Genomic DNA, 15,134 nt, shown 5'->3' on the forward strand with positions numbered 1-15,134 from the left:
TATAGACTCCAGAAACAGAGGTGCAGTGCCTGGTTTAAGAGACTTGTTTAGAGTCACACAGTTATGCAATGGAGTTTGAAAGAATCAAATCTTGCACCATGGGACCACTTAAAATGTATGGTGAGTAAACATGCATAATTCTAACTCTTCCATGTCGTTTTACATCCACCTTTTTTAAATCCTTCATTTAAATTCAATACTATAATGTCTCTACCCAACTCAAAAATTAAGCCTCTCCTAACGTGTGAAGGGGGTTAAAAATGCATACGTTTACACTCGAGTGCAAACAAAGGTCACTGGCTTTGAGTTCTATTCCCACATCAGGTGCCTGGAGTGCAGCACACGAGTATGCTGCACTCCTGAATATGTTGTCCTTCGGATGAGATGTTGAACACAGGTCCCATCAAATTATAGAAAAATGCATCTGTACCACTTTTCTGTTTATACTTGTACAACCAATATTTCTAAAATCTGTGTCAAACACTGGAAGAAAAACACAACAGATCCAAAAACTTTCTGCTACTCAAAGCAGTTAAAGCAAAAAAATCTGTACACTAACCACTGCTGTGACTAGAAATTCTAAAAGCACAATCATGTTAAAACAGAATGCACTACATACAATGGCACTGTTGTAGTTTACAATAATCTTCGGGCTTTTTCCCCGGCTAGGGGTCGCCATAGCGGATCACCTGTCTGCTCATGATTGGCAGTAGGGTTTTATGGTGTCAAGTTGCCAGCCCGGCACCCAACCTTCCAAAGAAGGCACACACGCACGCACTCATGCCTAGGGCCAATTTAGAGTGTCCAATCCACCTACCGCATGTCTTTGGGATGTGGGAGGAAACCGCAGCACCCGGCGGAAACTCACGTGACCACAGGGAGGACACGCAGACTCTGCACAGAAGGCACCCCAGCGGAGGATCAAACCGGAGAACCTCTTGCTGAGAGGCGACAACGCTAACCACTGTGGCCGCCTACGGTTGTAGTTTACAATACTAAAACTGAATTCAAGTTGTACTTGGGGGGGGGGGTCAAGGCTTCCCCACAGCTATCACGACTTGTCATGTATACCTTGTAACATTTCCTGCTAAAGTTTGGGTGACCTTGGACATTTCTGACTGACATGTACTGATGGACACGCATAGGCAGTATAACAGTCTCTGAATTACATCAGTACCTGTCTAAAACATTACTGGGTATAACCAACTACCTTTAAGTACTACTATTTTACAGCTACAAGTGCTACTGTGTTACAGCTATTAATGCGATATAATGGGAGATGCTTATAAGACATTGCAACATGCTGGGAACGCATGTCCATGCTTAATTAAAATAATGCATTTTTGAACTGTACCGACATACACAGCAGAAGGAAAAGTATTAAAGCACGTGATAAACATTCCCACCACTGCAACTACAAAGTAACAACTATAAAGAAATGATTACTACTTAATATGGTCACTGCCATACTCATTGCACATATTACTAATTTTTATTTTTGAAAATTCTTTGTTTTTATACAACAAGACTAACTGTAAGAAAATCTCTAAATAAAAACAAACTGAATAAAACAAAATATAAACAAAAAAAAACGCATTCAAAGAGGCAGCAGAAGTGAAACACAGCTTAAAACAGCTGAAGGGAAAAAAAACAAATATATACAATTTGTGATGTAAAGTATTTCAAGTGCACATCAAAAAAACTGCTGCAACCCAACTGCCAGAAGTTAACGCCTTTCTAGACTTTTATTTATATACTGAATGCCCAGTTTTTTGAGTGATATTACAGAACCACTGATTTGTTCTCTGCTGCAAGGAAAGAATACAACTGAACACATATGTGAATACAGCAGGACGTAAACAAACAGCTGCCTTATAATACAAATACAGTACAATAATATGGACGTAATTAAAATCTCTAAAAATACTATTGCTCCCTTACAAAAACAAATTCTTTGCAATGGAGAAAAATGTCAACATCATTAAGAGAACAATGGCAGTCAAGTTTTCACAGAAAAGGCAGTAAAAATATATTGCGGCTGAAACAAGCTTCTGTTCTAAGATTTTCTTTAAAAAAAAAAAAGCAACTTAACTTCCACAGTTAAAATTAGTGCATTTCAGTTCAGTTAAATAGATCTCAGCCACAAACTATTTCTAAACCCTTTTTCTTAATGTAAAAGAGCATGGGAGAAATCAGCACTCACAAAAAAGTGCTGATTGAGGACTTGAGTCAGCTACTCACAGCCATGCAGTCAGAAATAAAATAAAGGGACAAGTAGTGTCCCTCTGTTATTTGTGCCAAGTTTTCAACTTTGGAATGAACAGATGTCTTTCCTATTCAATACAATACTAAATAATTAAATTCTGCCTAAAGGTTAAGAGGTAAACAGCTGAATTTGACTTTTTTTTTAATTCAGAAAAGCATATTCTCCAAGAAACATCAAAATGATTTATTAAAACTGGACAAACTCATATTCGGATTCTTTCTAGCACAGATGTTACCAACAGTCATCTATGTTTAAATTAAGATTGATTTCATATTCACTGCTGCTGGTGAGTGACAAACCCAGCTTCCCAAAGGAAAACAGCCACACAAACTTATTCTGATGCTGATATTTCACCCTTACCAGTTTTCCCCATATTGTGTGTAGCACCCTTACCAGTTTTCCCCATATATATTATTGTGTGCAGCCACTTAAACAAGTCTGAACAAAAGCTGTTCTTAAGCTATATATATTTATATATACATATATGTAAAAGAATAACTGACAGTAGATTTCACATAGAAATGTAGCTTATATCACTGTGTGTTTTCTATGTACAAAACAGGACAAACCAAGATGTTGATACTTCCTGTGCACATTTAAGTTAAAGGAAACTTGCTCCTTTAAAAAGCACTCCAGTTTGAGTCATTCTTTCACAAATGATGCACGTTTTGCCTTAACAATTATGTGCAAGATCTTCAGACCTGAGGTTATTAAAGACTTTGTCCAAGTTTTAAAAACAATCTTTGTTGATTCATAGAAGCCGCCCTTCGAATAAAAACTCAAATGTTACAACAATCAAATGCAGAATACACCAAGTACTCGCTCAGTTTTCTTCAACCAGAAAATACACTTCAGGCAATACGTCCAATATTATTTCAACTCTTCACCATAAATGCATTATCAAGGTAAAAAAAGCCAACCATGACTCAAGCGGCTTCATCTTTTTCATCCTCTTTCCCAGCCCCAACCACCCAAAAGTCTACAACTTGTGCAGGGATCTACAATATCAGACGTCCATTTCTTTTCTTAAAAGGCAGCTGCAGGTTTTTTGGTGTGTATAACCACAATCATTAAAAAAAAAAAATTTCAACTGACTGCTGTCCCCCCTCCACCCTGTCCCTCTCATAATATAATTGACTGTAGGGATGTTAATCCGTCCTTCTTCCAACACATCGTGCTCTACTGGATGGATGTTATACTATTGTATAAAAGTCTACAAGCTGTTTCAGTTCAGACTTTCTGCAGAATTATATACTTTATTTTTTATATATATATATATAATTTTATATATCTTTTAAACTCAGTACATGACAAAACTGGACAAAATTGTGTGCTTGAGTAACTTGTGGGGAAATGGGAAAAAAACGACCAAGGATTAGGATTGAAAGATGAGGCGCAGTGCTATCCCTGTGTTTACAACTGATAAGACATCCATGTACAGTTTCATACAATCCACACAACTGCACTAAAATGATGCCTTTCGAAACACGGATGACTCTTGGGAAAGATGCCAGGGATGGAGAAAAATCGGGGTCACTGCCCCACACCACAAATTTATTCATAAAACGTCCAGTACTGCGTCAAACAATCCACACACTATCAAATACGTACAGGGAGGGAGACGAGGTGTTCAGCGGTGGTTGGTAGACTCGCCCCCTTCCCTAACTTCCCCATGACCGGGGCTGGGGCGGGTGACGTCATGCAGGTATGATCCGGCTCGGAGAGTTGTCCCTATATGTGGTACCCCTCTCTCCTCCCGCCGTTCCAATTCCTTCTCAATCGTCATCCACATCCTCCCCCTCAGACTCATCTGGTCCACCGCTGCCACCTCCTGGAGGGCCACCCCGTCTATCGTATACTTTATCTCGCTGCTGACGGTCTTGGATCTCCTTCATTTCATCTGCATAACGGCAGAAAGCACCGCCAAACTTGGCCCAAGCCTTCAGCGGTACAGTAATCGAGTTTCGGTAACTCGGCTTCACCTCACTAACACGCAGGAAGACACCATACTTATTGCAACCCACATCAAAGAAAAACCGCTTGGAGTCCACTGTGATCGCAGTACCCTCTGGCAGCTCACCGTAGCCTCCACTTCCACCGAGGCCACCAGCACCACCTCCGAGTTCGTCATCCTCACCACCATAGTCATCTATAAGTTTAGCTAGTGCATCACGGAACTCAATAAGACCCTGCGCGGGCAGCGCGATGGTCTGACCGGTTTGCAGGCCAGCCCCAGGTCCACCACCACCAAAACCAGGTCCCCTGTTGATGGTCTGACGGATGCGCAGGAAACGGCCACGCTGATTTTCCTTCAGGTCCAGATAATATTTACGGTTTTCACGCACCAGAAACTCTGATTTAAGAGCCCGACGCGGTCCTCCCTCGTCTGGCCCGGAGGCCTGTGCTATCTGTTCTGGGCTACTAGGACCCAACTGCGCATAGTGTTCAATGAAGTCACCAAGGTAGTCACGGAATTCAGCCGCTACCGACATCGAAAGCGTCAGGCGGCTTTTGGAACCCCCTGCGCCCACTTCAGCAATCTTTATGAAGCGGCCCTTGTTGTTTTGCTTTACGTCCAAATAGAAACGCTTATTCTGAATGTCGAGACGTTTGGAAGCAAGCTCCTGAGTCTCCTGTTCCCGCGGAAGGTGCTGAAAGCCCACTCCGCTACCTCCACGCTCGCTCCCGCTATCACCATCCGCCATCTTCCTTCCTTCGCCGCCGCGGCCGCCACCAACTACCAAGCAGCTCGCGCACTCTTAACACTCAAGCTCGGACTCCCCTCCTTGGCAGGCACCAACGGCGGCTCACACTCTCTGCACCTCTTGCCTTACCCACCCCTCTCTCTTCCGTTTACAGATACTGACACTTCCGTCTGCGTCCGTGTCTGACGTCGGATAGTTCCTACGAAACCGCGCTTTTCCTCTTTTTAATACTAATTTCCTACTTGAAATATGTGAATGCTTCCGGATTGTTGGGTTGATGACGTCATGTTTGTCCTAGTTTCCTAACCTTGAAAAGACGTACAATTAAAAGAAGATGATCCAAATAGTGCAACAGCAAGCATAATCTAAATGGTTACATTGTAGGTTTTTTTTAATAATTTGAACTATACCTCTTAATTGCTTTTTTATACCGAGACTGTAACAGTATTTATTTATTTTTTGCAACTAGTAGGAGTAGTAAGGAATTACAGTTGTTATTGCAGTCATGCACACCTCTGTAATGACATTTTTATTATGATTAGTTTTAGTAGTGGTATAATTAAAAGCTTTTTATGCAAATTAAAAATGTTTTTTGATAGCAGTATACATTTTTTTTTGGTTTGTGTAACCTAAAACATTGACAAAAAGGCAGGAGTCAGAGCTGGATGTGGCAGAGTTAAAGATGTTAAGATTTGCACTGGATATGACAAGGGGAGATGGCTTAGAGGCAAGATTACACTGGTTTGGACATGTACTAAGGAAGGATGCTAAGGATGAACCTGCCAGGTAAGAGGAGGGCCTAAGTTAAGGTTTATGGATGTGGTGAGAGAAGACATGCAGCTGGTTGGTGTGATAGCAAAAGCTTCAGAGGTCAGGAAGAATTGAAACAGATGATCCGCTGTGGCTAACAGGAACAGCCAAAAGGAGGTTTGTGTAACCTAGTGTGTCAAGATACTGCTGACTAGTTCGTGTAAGTATCACTAATTATTCTCGTCTGTCCAACCTTGAAACATGTACTAATCCAAGCCGTGCTTGAGTAGGGGATCTTTGCCCCCTTTCGATTTATATTTTGTATTTGAATGGGTAACTCACAGGATTCTGCAATTGCCAACTTTGTTAAAACTCAGAATCTGATCAGTAATTGAAAAGGTATCATGGCAGTTGCAGCTGTCAAAGTATGGTATAGTTGTAGAACATTTGACCCACTTAGTGTTTTTTTTCTTTATCTGAAGAAAGAAAAAAAAATTTAAGGCAGGGCCTAGTTTGACCATTGACACATTATTTGACAAGTGCTAACAAACTGGCTAAGTAATAAATTACAGTATGATGTATTGAGCATATGTAAGTCATTGGCTTTTTTTTTTTTTTTTTTTTGTAAGGGAAGGCTAGTGTCCCACTTTATTCATTATTGGGGGTTGGTATAATGGTTAAGGTGTTCACCTTACAGATAAAGGGTACAGGGTTTGATTCTCATCTTTAAGGAAAAATAGCTAGGCTAGTACTATCTATTAAACTATGACCTAATACAGAATATTCTATTAAACTATTAACCACCATCACCTTGAAGGAAATTTAGTTTCCTCCATCTTTCTTGATCTGTCCAAAGCTTTTGATATGGTCTCTCATTCTAAACTCTTAATTACTCTCTATGAATTTAAACTTAAGCCATTTGACACTTACTTGGTTCCAGCAATATCTAACTGATCACCAGCAAGCTGTAAAATGGCAACAAAATCTCTCTTCACTATTGCCTGTAACCGTGGTAGTACCACAGGGACATGTTGTGGGCCCTTTCCTTTTTATTATCTTTTACTAAAGTTTTCATACTGCCACCCCACTTGCCTCCATAGTTCAATATGTGGACAATTCCACCCTGATTTGTGCTGTCAGAACACTACAAAAAAATCACCCAGCAGTCATTCAATACAGTGGAATCTTGGTTGAACAATGCACAGCTTATACTTAACCCTAACAAAACTCATGCCCTTCTATCCAACTAGAGCTGCAGAACCCCACCCACCATTCAGTATATCATCATCAAACCATACAATTTCCCCGGTTTCCATTGACCATAATATGAAATTTGACATACACATCACAGACAACAAAAAGTACACAAAAAAAACTAGGAATCCTGTAGAGAAATTCAGCACTTTCTAAACAAATCTTCAAAGGCCACTATAGCAGGAACTCTGATGTCTAAGATACTATACACCTCACAAATTTTCAGAAATATTAAATCTGACCTAGCAAAACTCTAAACTTGTTGTAATAAAAGTGCAAAGTTTGCTACAGAATCAAATTTCAGATCCCATCATTGTTTGGTTTTAAAACAACTATCTTGGCTCGAACAACCAAATCTACTTGGTTATAATCAACTCACCTTTGACCATCAAATACTAAATTTGCCAGAAAAAAAACACCAGTACTTCAAAATCTACTCATACACTACTCCAATAACAGGGTATTGCATTCCACTAACAAAGCTTTCTTAAATATATCCAAACCTAACAATGCAGCTGGAGTTTTACTTTGCTCAAACTGCATAGCCAAAACTTGGAAGTCTCTGCTGTTAAATATCAGAACTACTACTAACACTTCCAACTTTAAAAAACTTTTCAAATCACGCCTATCTTAATCCTGGACCTATTCTTGCTCAAATTCTTAAGACAACTAAAAGAACACAACCTGTTATTTTTATATTCAAATACTATACCTCACTCAGCATAGGTATACTTAACTTGCTTGTTTCTTTACCTTCACAATACTGCTATTATTTGTATTCCCACATAGACTATGATTGTATTAGTGAAATGTATAACATGTATTTTTCATTTTATGCTTGTATAAATAATGCTTGTTGCAAAACATTGTTATTACTTCTTCCAAGAAAGTGCTCCTCATTAACATTGATAAATACTTAAGGTCGAAGCTAGCAAGTACATTCATTTTATTTTGTTTTGTTTTTAGCAAGAGCTATATTTTATTTATTGGCGACAGCTTTTACAAGCAAGGGCCACCTTCCACGTGTTTTGAAGAACGCAGTTATGCGGAACATAGAAATTCTGACCTGTACTGCCTATTTTTCTATTTCCAGTTAGACTACTTGTTATTAGTTTTTTGTACTGTTTTTGCCTACAGAAAACTTGTTACTAATTCTGTGTGTTCTCAATGCCTTAGCTATATAGATGTATTCTGCCCTTATCCCTTGCTGTTATTGTAAACTTGTGATTTTTTAGTAGTCTCTCTAACTTGATACCTGCCTATTTTTTGCAGTACTATAAGATAAAGTGTTAGTTTTATTATTAGGTACTAACGAATTACTGTTTTTTTTCTCAATCTTTTTTCCCCTATCCTCCAGCTTTCTTGCCCTGAATCTCCCCCTGTGTTCTTGCCTGGGTGGATAACCGGACCTAGCTAAAGCTGTGCTCCCTTTTGCTAAGGCATCATTTACTCTCCGTTATTACAATTCCCTTCTGTAGAAAAGGGTACTCAAGAGTCTTCTAAAGAATCCCAAGGAAGTATTGCATCTGCTGCTAAGTCATTACTGTACTTTTCTCTCTGCTAGCTGTTGTATGATACTTCCTGTCAGGAATGCCAGCAGCCTAACCCCCAGCTTAACCCCCCCTTAACTCTACCCCCTTGCTCCGCATACCCCTTCAGCTCCCTCGGTTACTTCTACATTCCTTCTCCTCCTAGACGTCTTAGCCCTAGTATTCCCACTCGAGGACATTCCCCTCTCCACTGACTTAAACACACTTTAACTCTCTTCTTCTGTTCCAATAGCTCTAACATATCCTTTGCCCACTTTCCCTACCTTATCTAGGCCCTCTCTTCTTGCCTCTCTACCACTTGCCCTTTACAAACACTGCTCCACTGATAGTTCTCGCTCCTCTCCTCCCCTCCTGGGCTCTACCCGCTCCGTTCGCCCTACGAGCTCACTCCGCTCCCCTACCCTGCCCCCAAATCTCACCCGCCCCCAGCACCTCTACCTTTATCCTTCCTCAAACCACACTCACTACCATTCTACTCCAATCAGCATCCTACTCTTTCGACACACCCTCTTTTCTTTCCCACCAAAACCAACCTTCACTCAACTCCCCATCAACATCCTACCTAACCAATCTATTCCATTTCCACTCCCAAACCACACCTCCTCCACATCTAATATAACACCCCACACTCTTTATACTACATTGTAGTAACAACGTTTTCCTTATTCATATTTTATCTCCTCTATACTACATACACACTCTTATACTACATAGTAGTAACTACTATTTCCTTTATTCATACTTTATCTCCTTTATATTATATACCCTACTATATACTCTCTTCCTAATAACTCTTCACAACATGCTCTCAAAACAATCCTTCATCTCCCTTTTACTACTCCATCTCCTCATCTTATCCTGTCTGCACTATCTCTCCCAACCCACTATTTCCTTCCACTCTCAATCCTTCCATGTAACCAACCATCAGAACTCACCTCTCTCATACTCATACTCCCCTATCTCCCCCCCATTTATACTCCACAGAAAATCTCCTTCTTTTCCAATACAAACGTATCACCTCCCCAGCAATCACCATTCCTATAACTACTAGCAAATTTCTCCACCTTACTTTAGAACCTGATCTTATTACATTACTGTCGTCTCATCTAAACAACTTCTTTCTTCATCCAATAATTGCTCTCATATCTGGTGATATACATCCCAACCCAGGCCCTACCACCTTAACCACCATAAACAAATCCTTGTTATTAACTTCCTCAAACTCCCAAAGTATAGTAAATAAAGTCCCAAACCTTCATGCTTGGCTCACACACAATAAACCTGACATCCTATCTATTTCTGAAACCTGGTTAAAACCACATATAAAGGACTCTGAAATAATTCCTGCAAACTACTCCATCATAAGAAAAGATAGGCCCCTCAAAAAAGGTGGAGGAGTAGCTCTCCTATACTCATCCTCCCTAATAGTCACCCCCTATAATAAACCTATTCCACACTTTAACAACGCTGAACTTCTCCTTAATCTTCTACAAATCAATAATCACAAACACATATGTCTTGCTTCCCTCTATATCCCCCCTGGGGATAATATTTCTACACTTGAACACATCCTTTCCTGGCTCTCCAGTAACATTAATAACGAAACCATAATCCTAGGAGACGTGAACATTAACTGGGCCTGCATTCAGTCTCCAACAAACTCCGTTAACATCAACCTCTACAATTTCTCTCAACTAATCAGTTCCATAACTCGCCCTGCTAAAAATCTCTCCAATGGAAGTATACTGGATTGGATCCTTGTCTCCCATCCTCACTATTTCTCCAACAGTGGCACTCTTCCCGATCCCCTTAGTGACCACAATTTCTCCAACAGTGGCACTCTTCCCGATCCCCTTAGTGACCACATACCCATCTTTACCCACCGACTTCCCTCAATCTTACAACGAACCCATAACTATATTACTATTAGTGACCAAAAAACTTCAACCCAACAACCTTAACAAACTCTTTACAGGCAATTAATTGGAATTGTTTAAAAACACTACCACTAGACATTGCAGTCTCCCACTTTAACTCAATATTTTTAAAATTATTAGACTCCCAGGCTCCCTTAAGGACAAAGAGAATAAAAATGAAATCAGCACCCTGGCTTTCCAAAAATACTCTTGCTATCATGAGACATAGAGATAAAGTCTGGGCACACTACCAGAAAAACAAGACACCACTGCTCCTCAATGACTATAAAATGCTTCGAAATAAAGTAAAAAAACTCGTCACTTCAGATCGACAAAACTACTTCTCTACACTCCAAAACCATAATAAAAACAACCCTCAGAAATTCTGGAAAGGCATCTCTAGTCTCCTACACCCTAGTAAACCAGATACTCCCTCCCTCCCCAGACTCAAATGCTCCTGAATTAGTTTTGGCCACTCAATTTAACTCCTTTTTTATTGACTCTATTTCCAAATTGACTTCTTCATTCTCCAACACCACCACACTCGCCAATACTCCCTCTCCCACCCCCACTCACACTCTATCTCTGACTACTACTACTCCCCATTCCCCATCTACTAAATCCTCTACCTCCTCCTCTACACAAACTTATTCCTCATCTCTACCACCCCCTAATTCCCCCTCTCCTGACTCCCCCTATTCTCATTAAAACCCATACCTACATCTACTATAAAGAAACTCCTTCGGAAATTGAAGCCATGTACCAACGCTCCTGATAATATCCCTTCTTACTTTCTTAGTATAGCTGCAGAATCACTTGCCTACCCCATTAGCATCTTAATAAACCGTTCCATACAAGAATCTACAGTACCTCAATTCTGGAAACAGGCCTTTATCATACCTCTACACAAAGGTGGCAACAATAACAATATAACAAATTTCCGCCCCATAGCTCTCCTGTCCCCTATCTCTAAGATCCTAGAAAAATGTGTCCAACTTCAACTCCTTCCATATCTCCTAGATAATCACCTTATAACTCCTACACAACACGGATTCAGACCAAACCATAGCACCATGACAGCCCTCCTCTCCTTCCTTGAAATTGTAAATAAAGCTCGAGATTCTGGCCAATTTGTTTCTACCCTACTACTTGACCTCTCTAAAGCCTTTGATACTATATCACATAGCCTGCTTTTAGCTAAGCTCTCTGAACTTAATCTATCTCCCTCCTCCTTGAACTGGTTCTCTAGCTACCTATCTAACAGAAACCAAGCAGTAAAATGGAAGAAAGCCACCTCTTCATTTCTTAGTACTCCTACAGGAGTTCCACAAGGCTCCATACTGGGTCCCCTTCTCTTTAATATATTTATAAACAATTTCCACAAATCTATCCCACTCTCAAACATCATCCAATATGCAGATGATTCAACAATCATCTGTTCTGCCACTTCTATTGCTATACTTCAAAAACTAACTCAAGATGCCTTCTCTACCACTGAGCAATGGATGCTAAGTAATCATCTAGCTCTTAATGCTTCCAAGACCAAACTAATGATATTTACTCCTTCTAAAGTTACTCCTTTTGATATGAATACATTCTCAATCACTAGTCAAAATAACTCACCTATAGAAATAGTGTCACAGACTAAGTTACTTGGGGTCCAAATTGACAACCAACTTAAATTTAACTCCCACCTACAACTAAATATCAAAAAAACCCATCAAAAACTAGGCATGCTTTACAGACAGAATCCCTACCTCACTCCTGCCACTAAAATCACTCTCTCTACTTCCTTCCTTATCCCCTCCCTTCTCTATGGTGCACCACTCCTAACTAATCTTCAGTCCTCTTTACAAAAACAGCTTTCTTGCTGCTATAACAAAATCGCAAAATTCGCCACTAGCCAGAAGTCCTCCACCCATCATTGTTCCTCCCTCGAGAAACTTCAATGGCTAGAACTTCCAAATCAACTAACTTACACCCAACTAACTCTAGCCCATAAGCTTATTCTCAACCCCTCCCTCTGTCCATCCCTTTCATCAGCCTTTAAAATGCACCAACCCAATAGAGTATTAAGGTCAAACAATCAAAACCTACTAGAAGTGCATAAACCTACACATCCCCACAGGCAAAAACCTTCCATCTTTCAGCCTAGCTCGACACTGGAACTCCCTACCACCATCTATTCGCACCACCATTACCCACTCTACCTTCAAAAAATCTCTTCACTCACATCTAACATCACAGTGGGAATGCTCTTGCTCCCACCCTACATAACTAACTCTGTCTTCTCACCTCCCCTGCTCCTTCCTGCTTCTACTCTACTCTTCCTATATAATTGTATAGAATGGACTAGACAAGCTTTTAGTTTACTTCCCCCACTATGCAACATCCTTTAGTATGACAATGTGCCTTTCCACAGTGTGAATGATTCCTCTCGAATTGTGTAATTGCTTTATTTGCTGTAGTATTGTTGTATATCCTTCTCAATCTGTATTAATTGTTGTATTTGGACTTTTATTTTAAATATTTTCCTTTCTCATTTGTATAACTATCATTACTACCTGCTGTACCTATATTGCTACTGTTTCATGTATATTTTTGGCTTTTTTTGGAGCTTTTCTCCCCAGGACTCCATTGAAAACGGGTTCTTTATCGCCCAATGGACTATCCTGGTAAACCAACTGCAATAAATAAATATCCAAGATTGAATCAACATTTCTATCTGTACATCGTACATGTATTGTACTGTTGTTTATACATGTGGAGCTTTTCTCCACAGCCCTCCACTGGAAAAGGACATTTTGTCCAGTTGGACTTTCCTGGTAAACAAAAATAAAATAACTTAATTTTTTTTGCTGTCTGTTTAACACATTAGGGGCAGGGATACTCCTCATAAACAGAATCAGTGGTAAAATATCTATCAAGTAATGCCAGCAATAGTAGAGAACACTTCATGGTGTGATTAAGGGAAGGCAAACCTGCCAAGGAGTGCATAAACACTCCAGCTTGAAGTCTTTGGTGGTATGCATATCAGATATTGTACCTCACTTTTGGATCAGTAGAGAGTGTTATAAAGAGCATTCAAAAAGTCTTGTAAGCTCCACTGGGTGATAACCATGACCCTGGCACTCATTCCATCTTCCTATACCCTATAATGTTGGGAGACAGGGGAAAGTAATGGGTCTGTGGGATTAGTGGCTTGATAGTCTAACAGAGAGAAGCATAAAATTATTTAAAAAATAAAATACTGAACTACAGATAAAATAGCTTATTGGCTCTTCAAACACAGCAGTAGTGATCTTTTGTACCCCCTGAAAACAGAGCTGTGTATTGCTTCACTAGTTACAGACCCATGTGGCAACTGACTTCTCATTGATACTAAATAAAAATTTCAGAACCTATAGTAACTAAATTGCAGGCCTTTGCTCAGGGTTTTCTTTTGTAGTCCAAGAGGAATTGATTCTACAAGAGTCTGCAGTGATAGTTTTACCACCTCTGCAGTAGTATGGGGGGGGGGGACTGTCAATTCCTCTTGAACTACAAAAGAAAACCCTGAACAAAGGTCTGCAATTTAACTACTTTTCTGACTGTAGCTGGATAACTTCTAAGTATAGTATAAAACAAGGTCTGAGCCAAACATAAATGAGGGTGATAAGAGACAGAAAAGCAGTCCTTTTACACACGAGACAGAAAAGCAGTCCTTTTACACACGGTAAAGAAGATAAGTGACTCACACAAATCCCATTATATGTCAGTGAAAAGGGAATTCACAATTACTTCATTATGTCTGGCATAAGTCATATGAAGCATTATGGGAAAGAGAAAGGGGTGAGGGAGAACAAGATCACATTGATGCATAGCCCCATTTGTAGCCATGTTGTGGAAACATGGCTAAAATTACAAATAAAGCACTTAAGAGTGATTTTGAGCTGTTAAAATAGGCAAGGAAACAAAGGTAGAGTGAAAAAAAAAATAGATTTTATTTTTAGTTCTAGGGTGGAGTTTTCCTTTAGCAGAAAAGTCACACCTTATGCCTCACTGAACCAAGATGTTACCCTTGTTTGCAGGCCATATAATAAAATTGCTACAGCAGCTTGGGATGTCTTTACCACAAAACTTTAAAAATCAACCAACTACAAGCTATTGAGACTTTTACTGAAGACCATATTACTGTAAGAATATAAATGTGCTTACTTTAAGAACCACAGCTAATGTATGCCTTACACTATTTCCACTAGGACATGTTGTACTAAATTATACTCAGCTGATAAAAATCACAATTGCCAGCCATTTGTGCTCTTACCATTCCACATGAAGTGAATTCATGTATTCAACATATTTGTTCTTCCTTGTTTTGTATATAGTTATGTATATAGTTATTTTTCCTGTTGTAAACCAGGTTGGTGCCTGTTCACAATGTGCCTATATGTAAGTTTTATCCAGGGTTAAAGATGTCAATACCTTTTGCCAGAAGTCAGGTACTGCAGCTGGGCCCAGAATTTTCCATTTATGAGATTTCCTTAATTCTCTCAATTTATCTGGCTGTTACTACTTCCCATTTCACATCCTGTACATACGCGCTTTTTACTGTTTATTTTAACAATTTTATCCATTCAGCATTTTTGTTATGTTCAATATGGCTTTCATATTTGTTTCTCTAAAATGAGCCTATTTTCTTCTTTTTTTTCGG

The 15,134-nt window shown here is 39.6% G+C and overlaps 1 protein-coding gene across 1 annotated transcript; it reads right to left on the reverse strand.

Annotated features, from left to right (window-relative positions):
* Positions 1-1,717: 1,717 nt before the first annotated feature.
* PURB (purine rich element binding protein B) lies at positions 1,718-5,178 on the reverse strand. The gene has a single exon (XM_044084369.1). It carries the CDS (start codon positions 4,969-4,971, stop codon positions 4,042-4,044), a length of 930 nt encoding a protein of 309 aa, XP_043940304.1. The 5' UTR covers positions 4,972-5,178; the 3' UTR covers positions 1,718-4,041.
* Between the last annotated feature and the right edge of the window lie 9,956 nt (positions 5,179-15,134).

Source organism: Protopterus annectens, chromosome 9.part0 (assembly GCF_019279795.1).
Source record: "Protopterus annectens isolate FY-2018-M chromosome 9.part0, PAN1.0, whole genome shotgun sequence".
Classification (NCBI taxonomy): domain Eukaryota; kingdom Metazoa; phylum Chordata; order Ceratodontiformes; family Protopteridae; genus Protopterus; species Protopterus annectens.

What these genes read in the sequence shown, in the direction of transcription:
- PURB (XM_044084369.1), bottom strand. Translation starts at nt 4,971, where the DNA reads ATGGCGGATGGTGATAGCGGGAGCGAGCGTGGAGGTAGCGGAGTGGGC.